General features: G+C 37.7%; 1 protein-coding gene across 1 annotated transcript in view; it reads right to left on the bottom strand.

Annotated features, from left to right (window-relative positions):
* Positions 1-17481, bottom strand: part of LOC150101467 (serine/threonine-protein kinase Genghis Khan-like) — an 896778-nt gene that overhangs the window by 363323 nt on the left and 515974 nt on the right. The window contains 1 exon segment of the mRNA XM_090400803.1: positions 16931-17036. Within this exon segment, the coding sequence (XP_090256929.1) occupies positions 16931-17036 (106 nt within the window).

The following is a 17481-nucleotide window of genomic DNA, read 5'->3' as shown; positions in this document are numbered from 1 at the left end:
AAATTAAATTAAACGTTAATAAATATTTCCGATATTTTGACAATGTCAATTTGCCATCTTCAAAAGGAACTTACAAAAAATGCACATGCATGTAGACACTACACCACAGTAACTGAGAATGAAGTGATGAAGCTATTTTTCTGCTAAAAGTCCTGATGGTGCCCCCCCCCCCTAGAAGGCTAAGGAAGTGTTCTTGGCCGTTAGGCTGCAGGTCTGCTGATGTAAGCCTCCCAAATTTGGGGCTGTCTCATACAACCAAATTTGTTGAGGTTTGGAGAGTTTCTTAGGGCTGAGGCTGATTCCATGAATAGTTTTTCAAATTTGTATTTGCTACAGTGTATAGAAAACCCACCCACACAGGCAGGTACATTCACCAACAATACCCCCCCCCCCACACACAATAATATGGAGTGGTGAAAACACTATACAACAGGGCTAAACTCATCTGTTCTAATGACAAGGCCCTATACACTGAACTAAATCACATCCTCAACACTTTCTCAGCCCATGGCTACCCCCCCCCCCCCCAAAAAATATTGAAACCAACAACCCCCCCCCCTCCACAACAAGGATTACTCTAAATCCATCACCATTCCCTACATCTGAGGCACCTTGGAAAAAATTACCAAAATCTTAAAAAAACACGACAACCTCCTGTTACAGACCATACAGAAAATTGGCATCCCTTATCCGCTCCACTTAAGACCAACCACTTCTCCTAGACCTACCTGGTGTATACCAGGTCCCTTGCAGCTGTAAACCGTCTTACTTGCGCCAAACAGGCAGGACAGCGAATATCAGAATTTCGGAACACAAGGACTACATCCGTTTTCACAAGTACAGCCACTCTGGTCGTGCAGACCATGCTCTGGATACATGCCACAGAATACGGTGAAAGAAAGCTACAGTAATACACCGTAGCAAATACAAATTTGAAAGACTATTCATGGAATCAGCCTCAGCCATAAGAAACTCTCCAAACCTCAACAAATTTGGTTGTATGAGACTACCCCAAATTTGGGAGGCTTACATCAGCAAACCTTCAGCCCAATGGCCAAGAACACCTACTTAGCCTGCTAGGGGGCACCATCAGGACTTTTAGGAGAACAATAGCTTCATTCTCAGTTACTGTGTTGTAGTGCCTACGTGCACATGCCTTTTTTGTAAGTTCCTTTTGAAGATGGCATTGTGACGTTGCCGAAATATTGGAAATATTTATTAAAATCTAATTTAATTTATATTCTTATCTACGTTATCAATTCCTTAAGTGATTTAGTAATCAATAAGAGATGCTAACTTTGTGTGGCTTGAGAGGGTCAAAAGATAGTTTTTTTTTTTTTTTTTTTTTTTTTTTTTTTTTTTTTTTTAGGATCTCGGAGTATTTTTTTATTTCGTGAGAGTTTTACCCATTGGCTAAAAAGGTATTTTTTTGGATGTGGTTTAGTTCTGTAGTGTAATCAGAGCAATCAATTTTGCTCTGTTGACCAGGTTTCTAAGAGATCACTCTACCTATCACCAGTTAAACTATGATCCCACTAACAAACAGTGATCACAACCATTCATACACTTCTGAAAAATGTTTAATTAAGTATATATATATATATATATATATATATATATATATATATATATATATATATATATATATATAATAATTAAGTATATATGCGTAATTGATTAAGTAAGAGCGGCTGTAAACATTGTACGCTACCGATATTATTAGTGTGGGCTTTTTTTTTTTCTTGCTTAAACTAAATACGAAATCGTTAATATTAGACCTAGTAACCTGCAGAGAAAAAAAAAAAAAATGGCGGAGGCATTGTCATTCCATGATTTTAATTTGGATTTCAGTCGTTTCTTTAAGTGTGAGGTCTGTTATATGTATTCCTTCGATTACATAAATGATTTGTGGATGTCTAGTGCGGATGGAAGAAGGGTGTGTGCGAAATGTGACTTGAACGAGGAATTGATGAATGAGAATATGAAGTTGATGACAGAAAGTGCTAGTACCGATTGTGTCATGAGTGCACGTTTGAAAGAGAAGGATGGTGAGTAAAACAGGCGAAAAAATGTTAAAAAATCAGGAAAAAAGAAAAAGAGCGATTTGACAACCATAACAGATGTTAAAAGGGACGAAAGTGAGGCGGAAAGAAACGAAATCGAGAGAACGAATGAAAGTAGAAATGGCGTGATGCAGAAATCGCAAGTAAAAAAAATCGAAAGAATGAATGATAGCGAAAAAAGAATGACTGATGCCGAAAGTTGGACGCATGCTGGAACGAAAGTACTGAACCAAAGAAAGATGAATGACAGTAAAAGTGAGAAGAATGATAGCGAAAGTTAGACGCATGTTAGTCCGAAAGTACAGAAACAAAGAAAGATATGTGAGAGTGAAAGTGAGAAGAATGATAGTGAAAGTTGGACGTATGTTGGACCGAAAGTACGGAAACAAAGAAGGATGAATGAGAGGGAAAGTGAGAAGAGGGGGTTGAGAGTTAGAAAGTTAGAAAGATTTAATGATAGAGAGAATGAGTCGCGAGGTTCGGAAGGTGAATTGGATTGGATGAAGCATGAAATGAAATGGATGAGGAATGAAATTAAGAGAATTCAGGTCAAAACTATTAAAATAAATCATGATGGCATGAAACAGTTAACAAAAGATGAGCGAGTGGCATTGTATGGCGACTCCATTATTAAAGGTGTGCTAGAGGATAAAATGCACAAGGTATGTTTTCCAGGCGGCAAAATTAGTAGAGTGATTGAGGCATTGAATATGAGGCGGGAACGAGCAAAAGAGTTAATTGCATTAATTGGTACAAATGATTTGAGAGAGAACAAAATGAATGTCAGGAGACTGCTTGGAAAGATAAAGGAGAATAATGTGACAGGAAGGGTAGTCAGTGTGTTGCCTAGGTTTGATTGTGGTGAAATGAGGCGGAGAGCAAGGATTATGAATGATATTCTGGCTGAAATGTGTGAGGAGATGGGAGTACAGTTTGTTAATGTGTGGAATGAGTTTGAGGGACGAAGTGAGCTGTATGGGAGCGATGGACTGCATTTGAGTGGTTATGGTGTGAGTCGCTTGGAGAGACTGCTGCTGGAAAGTGGAGAAGTGAATAGAGAGAATGAATCAGATCGAGGGGAGTGATGTGGAAGAGCAGGAGAGTAAGACAGGAGAGATTGAAGAAGTGGAAATGAATGGGGAAGTGAGTGGTATGAGAATAGAAAATGAGAGAATGGGTGTGCAAGAGGAGCAGGGAAAAGGGGAGGCTCAGGGTGGACAGGGATACACAGCGTGAGACAGGTGGATGCTCCAAGAGGAGGTGAGAGCATGTGTAGGCAGGAAAGTAATGGGATGATCAGGGATCAAAAGGAAACGGATGGAATTGCAAAGGGTTCGAAAATGAAGAAGCAGAAAGGGAAATGGCCCCAGTCCAGCATGGAGAGATCACATCGAGTGAGTGGTATCAGTGGAACTATCTGTAGATCCAGAAATGAGTTGTTGTGTTTGTATAGCAATGCTAGAAGTATAAGAAACAAGGCGGATGAAATGGTTGCACTAATTGTGTCTGTGCACCCAGAGATTGTCGGAATAAGTGAGACATGGTTAGATGAGGATGACATCCTGACAGGAATAGAGATGGAAAGGTATGATGTATTTCGTGAGGATAGAAGGGGTAAAAAGGGAGGGGGAGTGCTATTGATGATAGAGAAAGAGTTATGTCCATACAAAGTAGAGATGCAAGAGGGAAATGGGGCTAGTGGTTTTGAGGCAGTATGGTGTGAGATAGAGGTGAATAGAATCAAATACTTGGTGGGATGTTGTTATAGACCTGGTAATGTGAATGGTGGTGATAGTGAAATGTATAGTCAAATAAGCCAAGCAAATAAGAAAAGGGTGATCATTATTGGTGATTTTAATTATGGCAATATAGAGTGGAATGAAGAGATAGCAACTGGAAGTAAAGAAAATGAGTTTCTTGAGTTTTTGAGGGATAACTACCTCAGACATTATGTAACAGAGGGCACAAGAGGATTAAGGGTCATGGATTTGGTCATCTCATCGGAGGATGTAATTATCAATGAGGTATTAAATCATCCACCAATTGGTGAAAGTGACCATGAGGTGATTACTTGGGTGGTTGCCAGCAGTGCAAGGATCCCTGTGAAAAAAGGGTATATGTGGAACTACAAGGGGGGTGATTATGAAGAGCTCAGGAGACAGCTTGCAAGGGTAGCATGGAATGAGGAGTTAGCTGGAAAAGAGATCAATGCAGCTTAGGGGATTTTCAAAAAATATTCAGTAGATGCAATGTCTAAATGTATACCATGGGTGAGAAGGTTAAATAAGATAGGTGTGAGATGGATGAATAAAGAGATTAAGCATGCAATACAGAGAAAAAGGGCATTGTGGAGGCAGCATAAGAGAAGTGGAAGTAACCAATTTTATGAGGTCTACAAAGACCAGGCAAGGAGGGTGACTTGGTTGGTGAGAGTAGCTAAAGAGAGGTATGAACAGCAGTTAGCTAATGAAGCTAAAAAGAATCCTAGGGAGTTCTTTCGATATGTGGCCAGTAAAAGAAAGAATGATTATGGAAGGATGACATTGATTGGAGGAAATGGTATAAAGACAGCTGTTGCAGAATGTGTGGTGGAGATACTTAATGAGCAGTTCATAAAGATCTTTCAATCTTGTGAATGTGACTTCATGGAGAGATTAAGAGCAGTTGATGATGGGGAGGAGAGACTGACTGTAAGTGAGCAAGAGGTGTTTGGGGAGTTGAGTAAACTAGATGTAAATAAGGCTGTGGGACTTGATAATATATCACTGCGTATTCTGAAGGAATGTGCCAGAGAGTTGACACCTGCCTTGACATATTTTTTTAATATGAGTCTTGCACTCGGTCAAGTCCCTAAATAGTGGAAGGAGGGCAAGATTGTGCCACTTCATAAAGGAGGATCGAACTCAAGCATCAAACTATAGTCCTATCTGTGTGTCAGGTGTTGTGGTTAAGTTGTTGGAGAAGCTTGTGAGAACTAGGATCCAGAGTTGGGTTGACAACAATGGTATAATCTTTGATGGACAGCATGGATTTGGTAAAGGGAGGTCGTGTTTTAGTAATCTACTTACTTATTACAATAAAGTGACTGCCTCCTTGGACAGAGGAAAAGGATACACAGTAATATACTTGGATTTCGCAAAAGCTTTTGATAGAGTACCTCATGATAAGTTGACAGTCAAACTAGAGCAGATGGGGTTGGATATTAGATTAGTGCATTGGATTGGAGACTGGCTATCTGATAGGTATCAACAAGTTGTGTATGGGGGGTGCAATATCCAGGAAAAGGAAAGTCACTAGTGGAGTGCCTCAGGGATCTGTTTTAGGGCCATTACTATTTAACTTGTATATTAATGATATTGTCGAAGATTTGGATGGAGATATTCAGTTGTTTGCAGATGATGCAAAGTTGGAACGAACCATAAAGAGTAGTGAAGATGTTGTGGCCTTGCAAGAAGACTTGAATAAATTGAGTGATTGGGCAAGCAAATGGGGATGTGAGTTCAATGTTGTAAAATGTAAGGTTTTAAAATTTGGAAAACAAAGATGGGATGCGGAATTTATGCTTGGTGAGAATATATTGTTGGAAGTAGAGGAAATAAGAGATCTTGGGGTGATAGTGGATAAGGATCTAAAATTTAGGGGACACATCACCAAAATTGTGAAGACAACACAAAGACTTCTGGGAATGATGCGGAGGACACTGACGTGTAGAAGTAGGGAGATTCTTGTTCCATTGTATAAGGCTTTGATTAGGCCACACATGGACTATTGTGCCCAGATTTGGTCACCTGGTTTTCAGAAGGATGAAGAGATGGTGGAAAGGGTCCAAAGGCGACTGACTAAGGTAGTTTCTGACCTCTGGAATGTCGAGTATGAGGAAAGATTGAAAAGATGTAATTTGCAGAGTCTAGTGGAGAGAAGGAAGAGGGGAGATATGATAGAGACCTACAAGTTGGTAAGGGGTTGTTATAGGATCAATGGTGGAGAAGTTCTACAGAGAATAGTGGGAGATCAGGGGAGAACCAAAGGTCATCCCTGGAAACTGTATAAAGAGGGTGTGAGTAGGGGAGTGAGAGGCAGGTTTTTTCCGTGCAGAATTGTGAGTGATTGGAATGCCTTGCCTGAGAGTGTGGTGTCTGCAAGTAGTTTGAATGTGTTTAAGACGCGGTATGATGAGATGTGTGCGAGATAAAAGGACCTCCTAGATGAGTCTTTGACTCCATGAGGTCTTGTTTAATAATAATAATAATAATTTAATAATAATATTATTATTATTACGGGCGACTTCAGGGAGTCTTTAGACTCATCGAGGGAGGCCCTAAACATTATGTCCACACAACTATACGACATTCTCACAGTATCTGTCATACCTTGCCCTGAACTCACTCACTGTCATAGCACCCACAACAGACTCTGGCAGCTTATTCTACTCATTTACCACTCTAAAAGTAAAGAACCCAGCTCTAACACCCTTGCTAACCACACGCTTGCCAGTTTCCATAGATGTCCCCTAGTTCTCCCACCACCAGTCCTGATCTCAAAAATATCCTCTGAATTAATCCTATAGAAACCCTTTAGCAATTTGAATGTCTCAATCATATCTCCCCTTTTCGACCTATCAACGAATTTCTGCAACCTGCAAATCTTCAACCTGTTCTCATAAGGTTCATTCCATAGACCTGCTATCATCTTGGTCACTCGCCAGAGGTGAGTGACCAAGATATATCCAAATGTAGATGGCACAGACTCACCCACTTACAACAACCTCAGCCAAACATGCTCTCATATTACTGGCACCACCTCTTCACATACAAAAAACCTCTGCCGACTTCAGTTGAGTAAACAAGATTCAGTTTTGATGTCTCTTCTTATTCATGACTGAAACTCGGTCCTGTTTCAGTTCCCAATGAACTTGACTATTTTGTTGGACAAGGAAAATATTGAAAGTTTATTTTTCACTTGGTTAGACAATAATAAATTTAGTTTAATCCTTTATCCAAGTGTGAGCAAACAAAGTTAGTGCTTGAAAATATCTTCAGGACTGGGGTAAGATAGTAAGTACAACACGGGCAACTCGTAGCAAAGTTGGACCAAGCTAACAACACTCCTATCCCAGTATCTCCCATAATGCAAAACACATCTCCTTGCGTATTCGCAATTCGGACAAGCTAACAACACTCCTATTCCAGTATCTCCCATAATGCAATGCACATCTCCTTGTGGATTCGCAATTCGCAAGGAGATGTGTTTGCGTTATGGGAGATACTGGGATAGGAATGTTGGTAGCTTGGTCCACCTTTGCTACGAGTTTCCCGGTGTTGTACTTACCTTACCCCAGTCCTGAAGATATTTTCAGGTGCAAACTTTGTTTGCTCACACTTGGATAAAGGATTAAACTAAATTCATTACGGAAAATTATACAAACAGAGGGTACAACCATGAGCTCTTCTCTTTTTCCCCTCTCATTCCCCACTGCAGCAAATATCGTTATGGAGATGTTTGAAAAGAATGTCTTAAACCCTTCTCCATTAGACCTACTTATCTTGCTATGTTGTGTAAACAATGTATTTACTAATTATATGAAGAGCCAAAGGCTTCAATTCGGCGACATGAACTTGTTTAAGTTAAGGGATATTACATCCCATATTGTTTCTTAGCCGAATAAGAAACTCAAAGAGTTTCATGCCGAATATAGAGACTATATAAAGTTCGGCGATTCCAAGCGTAAGCAAATACCTGGATAGTGTAACACCTGACCCATTTGGCAGTGCAAACTGAGGCAACTCATAGTAAGGGTGGAGAAGAAAAAAAAAAAAAATGTACTTACTATTTGGCCACAGCATGGACACCCTAACACTTTTCATTATTATTTGAATAGCCAACATCCAATTTACTATGGAAATAGAAAGTAACCTAGATTACAAGATGACCTGATGGATCCTTAGCCTTCACCATCTATAGAAAATCCCCCCCCTCCCTCTCTCTCTATCACACACACACACATGCACGCACACACACACACACACAGATAAATGCATCTGCTACTAGTCTGATGTACTATTGGTGGATGTATTTATTCACTACCCATCAGCATAGCATTAAAATAATTCTAGTCAACATGGCAAAATTTATTTGTTCTATTAACACTGTGCTTACTTGAACTAAGCTATATGCAAAACACCTTTTTAGCTGATGGCTACCAGATAAAAAGGATACTAACATTCCATACCCATGCTTCTCTTCCCTCCCTTCACACAAACATACACTACAACTAATCCATCACCATCCTGTACATCTGTAACAGTAACAATTCTAAAAGCAGCCAAGGTCCAAGAAATACAACCTTGTGACTACTTTTAAACAGCACAGAAGGTTAGCATCCCTTATTGACTCACCTAAAGACTAGCAACAAAGGCTGGATTTACCTGGCACTTGCAACTGTAATCTTTCCTACTATAACCAAACAGGCTAGACAGCTAACATTTGGACTTCAGAGCATTAAACTACATTTGTTTCCATTACTGTGGCCACTCAGGTTTAGCAGACCATGCCCTCTGGTACCAGCCACAGAATCTGCAGGAAAAGGGCTCCCTTATTCCACTCAAGCAAATTTAAACTCGAGAGGTTTTCCCTTGAATCTGTTTCGGTCCTCACTAACTATCCAAACCTCAAGAAATATGATTGCATTAAACTCTCTCTCAATCTGAGGAACTCTTATCAGCCCAGTAGGCTGCATAATTTAGGATTATAAGCCTGGGAGTTCCATGGATGATCTGGAAGACAGGCATCGCCAAATTAAAACAATGAATACAGGTCAAATGATTATTATGGGGGGACTTCAACTATAGAGATACAGACCGGAAGGAAAAAATTTTGCATGGCAAGAAGAAAATGGAATTTATACACCTTCTAAGACATAATTACTTGAGACAGCATGTGATGGAGGGGATTAGGAGAGTGAGAGTATTGGACCTGGTCATAGGATTAGAAGAGCTAGCCATAACCAAGGTGAATACATTGCCTCTAATTGGTGAAAGTGACCATGGGGCTTGACTTCGGACATTGTACAACTTGAATAATATTCTGTCAAGAAGGGATGTGGAACTCCAAAGCAGGTGATTATGATAAGCTTAAATCTGTGCCATAGCATAAAACACTGCATGGTAAGGATGTTTGTGCATAGGAGATAGTTAAGGGTCATCTAGAGAAAGCAATATTAAATTGCATACCTAAGGTAAAGCAGGTTAATTAGGTAGGAGTTAGATGGATGAGTAATATTATTAAGCAAGAGCTGCAGAAAAAGGATATGCTGTAGATGGTATATAAGGAGAAAGGTGACCAGTAATTCATGAACAGTACAAGGCTCAGGCAAGAATGGCGACCAGCATGGCAAGGAAGGCAAAATCAGATTATGAGAAGAATGTAGCTGAGCAGGCCAAATTAAATTCCAAAGAGTTTTGTTCTTTTGTTATGTGACAAGTGGAAGAATGACTATGGAAAAATAACCTTAATGAGTGCTGATGATGATAGAGTGACAGAAATAGATAAAATAGTTGAGTTACTGAGTGATCCTTTTGCAAGGGTATATCATCCTAGTAAGGCTACTGTTTTAACATACGTGACAGACACTAATATACGAAGAAGGTGGATGAACTGGAGGTTCTTAGGATATTGCAAAATCTCAATGTAAATACAGTTATAGAATTAGATGGGATATCAGCTTGAATTTTGCAAGAATGTGCAAGGGAACTGGCAATGCCTCTGACTGGGCTCTTTAATTTAAGTCACAGCTCTGGTATAGTTCCAAGTGGGGTGAAAAGAGGACAAAATAATTCCTTTCATAAGGGATGTTCTAAGACTAGCAAATTATAGAACAATTGGTATCTCACGCATGGTGGTAAAAGTACTAGAAAAATTGGTAAAAAAGGGAATTCAAGAATGAATAGATAAAAATATGATACTGTATGAGGGGCAACATAGCTTTGTGAAGAGTTAGTCATGCCTTAGTATTTACTTATATAATGTGTGTATATATATAATGCAGTAACAGCAGAGTTGGATAAAGGAATTGGGACACAATGATTCTGTTGAATTTTACAAAGGTATTTGACAGAATACCACATAGAATTATGTTATGCAAATTAGAACAAATGGGGATGAGGATAGATGTGATACTGGTTATGAGGATAAGAGGGTAGCTGCTGGATAGATATCGAAAAATGAAACATGGAGGAGCAGAATCGAGGCAAAAATGGGCGATTAGTGTTGTGCCACAAGGTTCAGTGATGTGACCATTGCTGTTTAATTTGTGTATAAATGATATAGGAAATAACCTGAAAGGAAATATTCAGTTGTTTAAAGGTTGTGATATGAAATTAGGTAAAGTAATCGTTAATTAAGGTGATGTGGAGAGTTTGCAGGATGATTTAAATAGGCTCTCAATATCGACAAAATATAATGAGTGTCAGTTTAATGCGGAGAAATATAAAGTTATGCAATTTGGGATAAACAGATTACAAGCTGTGTATGAAATACTCCAGGAAATACGTGAAGCTAGAAATTTAGGGGTGGTGGTGGTGGTAGTGATATCAGTGATATATTATTGATATCCGAGGAAGTGCCTCTGATATGATTAATTTATAAATTGAATAACAATGGTTCCAAAACTGACCCATACGACACACCACTAGTGACCATCCTCTTTTGGGATACTCATCGCCATATACAACTTATACCTATCTGACAGCCAGTCATTGATCAAACTCAGAATTCTGTTATCCAATCCCATCTGTTTCAGTTTATTTAATAGTTTGTCATCTTGCAGTCCATCAAAATATTTTGCAAAACCCAAGTACACCACTGTATATGCATCACCCATGTGAAAGATATATGTCACCTTGTTATTGTACATAAGTAAGTTAATAAAACATGATCTTGCTTTAACAAACCCATGCTGATAACCACAGAGAATACTGCTACTATCAACCCATTTCTGTATCTTACTTTTCACCAATCTCTCTGATACCTTCATCACAATTCCAGATATACAGATTGGCCTATAAAGCCATCACCTTTATGCAGTGGAACAATTTTACCTTCTTTCCACTCACTTGGAACCTGTGCTTTGGTAAGATTCTTATGCCAATGCCTGGAAATTCCCTTAACATGTGTTGTGAGATCAAATCCTATTGTCTTATTGATATCAGAGTTATTTATTTACTTAAATACTTCCTGCTCACTCAGAATTAAGCCATCCTCTATGTCCTCTACAGTGAAGTTTCTCATGATTTCACCCTGATGAAAATGAAATACCCTTATAAATTGATCACTGAATACCTCAACAATGTCTTCTGCAGCAGTTACCATTCTACCATTTTCATTCATTAAAATCATCTTACCATAATCATTCTTCCTTCTACTTGCCACATACTCAAAAAGTCTCTAGGGTTTTTCTTCCCCTGATTTGCCAATTTCTGCTCATACTCTTTTGTTGTTCTTATTAAATGAGTCACTCTCCTGGCTTGTTCTTTACACTTTTCATTCAACTGATTATTACCAATATTCATCTTGTAGTGCTTCCAAAGTGCCTTCTTCTTATTATTCCAGATTTCATGCTTAATTCTCCATTCATCCTTTTATACCTACCTTATTTGGCCTTTTAACTTTCAGAATACATTCACACACATTGATGCTATTATGTATTTCCTTGTCAGTTCCCAAGCAGCATTTATTTCATTGCTGCTCAACTTCTCATTCCGTGATATAGCTTCAAGCTGTCTCCTAAGATTGTCAATCACCAGCCTTGTACTTCCACATATATCCTTTCCTCACAGAAGGCTAGCCACAACCCAAGTGATCACTTCATGAACACTCTCTCAGCAGGTGGAGGAAAGTTTGTTACCTCACTCACAATTACATCCTCTGATGAAATGATCAGATCGAAAATTCTCGATACTTGCATGCCCTCCTTTACATGCTGCCTGAAATAGTCATCTCTCAAGAACTCGAGAAATTCATTTTCCATATCCCCAAATGCTATCTCTTCATTCCAATCTATATTGCCAGAAAAATAAAGTCGCCCATTTGTTCACTAATTCAAGTTGTTTATACATTTGTTCATCACTACCCTCCATATTCCCTGGCCTATCTACTGGTTTACATTGTAGTATGAATTTAAATATACTATGTATTTGCATTTTCTCATGGACGAGATTAACATAAACTTTGAAGTTTATAAAGTATAAATGGAGAGGGGGGGGGGTAGAGGTCTTGTAGGGTCTTGTAAGGCCACAACATCTGTGTTGTGGCCTTACAAAAAGACTTGAATACAAAGAGTGAATGGGAACAGGAGTGAGAATTCAGTCCAATCAGTTCAGTTTCATGTTGTGAAATGTAAGGTTTTAGAATCTGTAAAACTAGGATGGGATATATTGTTTGAGGTGGAAAAAATAAGAGATCTTGGGGTAACAGTGGATAAGGATCTAAAATTTAGAGGACATATTACCAAAATTGTGAGCACAACACAGCAAATTTTGGGAATGATGCTGACTTGTAAAAATAAGGAGATCCTGGTTCCATTGTATAAGGCTCTAATTAGGCCACAATATGAATTATTGTAAATCAGATTTGATCATCTGGTTTTCAAAGGAATGAAGAGATGATGGAGAGAGTCCAGAGGCATTTGACCAAAATAGTTTCTGATCTCTGGAATTTTGAATATGAAGAAAGGTTGACACGATGCAATTTGCAGTCTAGTGGACAGAAGGTGATATGATAGAAACCTACAAGTTGGTAAGGGATTGTTATAGGATCAATGGTGAAGAGTTTTTCATAAAATGGTGGGAAATTGAGGGAAACAAGAGGTCATCCCTGGAAGTTATATAAGGAGGGTATGAGCAAGGAAGTGAGAAGCAGGTTTCTGCATGGAGAGTTGTGAATGTTAGAATGCATTGTCTAAGAGCATGGTGTCTGCAGAGAATTTGTATGTGATTAAAGCATGGTATGCAGAACTGTGTGTATAACAAAAGGGACCTCCTAGACGAGTCTGTGACACCAAGGGGTATTAGGATAATAATAACAATAATGATAATAATAATATCCTTAATTTTCCATATTTCAAACCTGATAGATCAAGAACTGTTTTTTTTGTTTGCCCTTTTTGCACCCCCCCCTGTTTTTTCCTGTTACTTTGGTTGTCTAAATATACTATACAAACAAATCAATAAGCCAGACAGGAGAAGTTTTTTCCAGACATTGGCTAACTATTTATGTGGTGAATTTTGAATATTTCCTCTATAATATTCATTCTAGCTTGTACCTTCAATTTACCATATTCCCCACATGATAGATCAAACTCTTTTATTCTTTTGCTATGCATACATTTATTTTATTTTTTAATTTTAGATTTAACTAGTAATTTTAATTCTAGATTTAACTAGCATATTTAGTTGTTTGAATATACTATACAAACCAATCAGAAGGCCAGTGATGCAAAGTCCTCTTTTCTGATAATTGCTAACTATCTCATGGTGATTTTTGAACATTTTCATCCACAATATTCGTCCCAGCTTTCCATATGATATATATTCATGGATAATGTAAAATTTTGTAGTATGAAAAGGTTCATTAATATAATTATTTACCCTAGGACATGGCTTACAAATGAAACTGAAAATAAGGAGCTCTTTGCAGACCTCCATATTTTTATTTTAAGACACACAGGATATTATATTCATACTCAATCATACCATCATATATCACAAAATCTAACTCCATAAGGACTCCTATCAACTGGGTGCACTCTTTTTGCTCCATGAATACTTGGTTAAAACAAGAAATAGAATACACCAAATCTTCTTATCTGTGTAATAGTTTTGGCGATACTAATGAAACTTGCATCGAGGGCTTAAAGAAACAATGGAGTTATTCTATCTTCAAATGTTCAAGAAGAGGTTAATTATGAATATCTCTCATGCCTGAGTGCACTGCTTAGTACTCATGATCTTCAAAAGTCATGTTCTGTTCCTGCTTTTTTCATTTTTGGATTCTGTCAAGGATGCTTCCTCTAATAACATTTCCTAGTGATTATGAGATTTCTTACACCTGTGATCAATCTTACTTTGGCCAATACAGAGAGTTGTAGCTGTTTTTCATAATATATGAAACATATATTAAATATTACTAACCAGAAGGGTTAGTAGTCTCTAGCCTTGTGGCATATATCATATACATACACACAGAAATAGAGCAAAGTCCTATATAAGAATTGTTCCTCATGGAGACTATATTGGAAAAGTTGCAAAAGCATTAGTACATCCTCCACATCAGAATGAATCCAATGGACTATATTTATCTCCATTGTGAAAAGTAATATTACTTAAATTCTGATCGATGTTAATTTTTTTTATTATTTATTTTTGTCTACCTTTTACTTAATGTTGCATTCATTGTAATTAGACTGTGCTGCTTTGCTGTAACTTGTGATATCATATCTATACTTTTAATTCTTATACTTATAGTATTGAGCTATTGTTTTAAACCAATCATGCTAAAAATGTTCACTACAATCTAAACAAAAATTCTGTGACTAAAGAATTATTTATTTTTTTATTAATATACACACTGTCAAAACATCTCAGTTAACACCCTAACCAGCCAGGATCTTCTATAGATGTCCAGCAAAATCAGGATATGATTCTATAACACCTATTGAATAACATGGATAAGAAGTGAAATTAGGTCTTATTCAACTAATTTCATCCACCATTGCTGGTAGAGAGGTTAAAAGACAAAGCTAACAAACTTTTCTCACTCTAGACCAGGGGTCACCAAAGTTATTTGCCTCTCAACCCCTTCAAGAGGTTCTTGACTTTTTATCGACCCCCTATATTTTACTATTACGTAATTATAATAGGACAAGCAAAAGAAGACTCTTATGTGAGTTTTTAGATTGTTTATTTTATAGTTACAGTGTTTATTGTATGTATAATATAGTATATATTATTATATTACTATTACTACCACTATTACTAGTAATATCACTGGTATTACTAGTGATATTAATAAATTACTGGTATTAATATCACTGGTATTACTACCAGGGCTGCTCAACTCTTCAACATAGAGAAGTTTAGTTCGTGAATGAATAACAATTGAATTATAATATGTATGTTGATGAATTTTAGAACATTAACGCTCACTTGTATGTCGATGCGCAAAAATGAGACTGGGATCGAATACTTGTAAGTATCAGTAAATAAGAACCACGGACGTGTTGCAATCTCGCTCCCACTGCGCCGGCTGGCAGGAACCACCAACATCTGTTTATTGGTAAATACGTCATTTTGGCCTACTTGATTGGCCTCAGTAACTATTTTCATGACCTTACTCCATCTTACAGGTCCTATTCATGGACCTGTAAGATGGAGGTACTGATCCCACGATTCACTCTTAATTGCGTTGTCATTACCTCCATGTCTTTTGTCATGGAGGCAATCCAAGTTAACCGAATTAAATATTACCCATACAATGATGTCTTATATTTTTCTGTCGACCCCAATTGACCCCAGGGGGTCGATATCGACCCCTTTGGCAACCACTGCTCTAGACAAATTTCACTCTACTTCCTAAAATTTTCCCACTAATTTGCTGCATCTCCATTCTAATGTTGAGTTGAAAAGATGTCAAGAGAAAGAGATTATGTAAATGACAATGCTTACAATTATTATTTGCCTTCATATCACTGAAAATTAACTTTCCTATAGAGTTTTATCCATATTTCCTGCTTTGATTTCTCTAATCCAATGTAAAAATAACATTTTACTACACTGACTCCATGGCACATGATTATTCACTTTGATAATATTATCATTATTATTACATGACACCTCCAAGGACTCACTGCGGAAGGATAATCTACTTCACTCCGCTATACACACATCTAACTGTATCCCCTGCTACACGCAACTACCATCAGCGCATTTACTACTGCTCATCACCACCAGCAGTATTTTTTGTCTGTAAATTCTGTGTGTTTTAAAGGCCGATTTGCCTGTATGCGGGATGAAAAATCCAAGTTTTCGGAAGAAAAAACCTGTTGCCGCCATATGAGATTGGCTATCTCACTTTCAAATGAAAATGCTCATATAAAGATTCCTCTTGTAAAGACGAGAATTGAATTTAGGCCTTTCCAATTGAAGGGCCCAATTTACCGCATTTCTAACTGCGGTACAGAGTTGCTTTTAGGAAATCTTTCTGCAATCAAAAAGTTATATGTACATTCTTAAGGATGCTGATTTTCAAATAACACTCAAACAACAAAGCATATTAATGCTTTAAACCAGGGGTGGGGAACCTTTTTAGTATCAAGGGTGAAAATTGCTAATTTAAAAACTTCCATGGGCGACTAAAAAATTTTAACTCTTATACATAGTGTATGTAGCATGCTGATGTACATACAAGCACAACAGTAAAGGAGTGAATTGAAATAGACACTCGGGTGAAATTTCATCTGTGGGCAAGGGGTTCCCCACTCCTGCTTTAAACTATATATCACACAAAGAAATTAACAACACGTCTCCCAATTCCAAGTTTCTGGTTAGTACTGTTTTCTAAGTTTCCAGTATTACCCCTGCCAAAAATAGACACTGTTACTGATACATAGTCAATAAAATTATCTGAAACTTTCAAAATGCAGCCTGTGAATTAACTAGCATCCCTAATTCACAGTGGATTACACACACACACACACACACACAAAAAAAAACATGCTACATTTATAAAACAAAAATAAAAAACGTTTTTATAAGTAAATCATGACCAAACAAATTTAAAAAATAATCATCACACAAAATAGCAGTATTCATTACCTTCACAAACAGCACCTTGCCGTATAAGTCCAACCATCAGTGATGTACAATGATTGCATTTCAGTGGAGCTACAAAAGTACGCACTAAGAACTGGTGGGCTTTGGGCTAAATAATTATCATAAAATAAAATTCATATCAGAAATATTTTAGTAAAAATTACATAAGCTACATTCAGGCAACAAAAGTTCATAGATGGATGCTTTTCATAGGACATAAATTATTATTATTAAGTGACACCACCAGTCAGTCCAAAGACTCATCAATGTAGGGCACCTACTCTACAACTCTCTGTCTCCGTCAACTACAACTACACCGACACCGCCCATACCACCACTAACATTTCCACAGACAATCACAAACATCCATGTCCACAGTGGGAGTTGAACCTGCAGTCTTTTGGCTGGAGAGCGGATACACTAACCACTCGGCCAAGGGTATGATTTGGATTATTTTGATTCACGTTTTTAGATTCATAACAGATAACAGGGATACAACTGTCTGCCATTTCAAGGGGGCATATGTTTTCAGTGGTGTATAATATTCTTGTGTG

The sequence above is a fragment of the Typopeltis vanoorti genome, chromosome 11, assembly GCF_054136105.1.
Source record: "Typopeltis vanoorti isolate ZY-2024b chromosome 11, IOZ_Tvanoo_1.0, whole genome shotgun sequence".
Taxonomy (NCBI): Eukaryota; Metazoa; Arthropoda; class Arachnida; order Uropygi; family Thelyphonidae; genus Typopeltis; species Typopeltis vanoorti.
The sequence above is the reverse complement of the archived record's forward strand: the minus strand, read 5'-3'. Positions and strand labels throughout refer to the sequence as shown.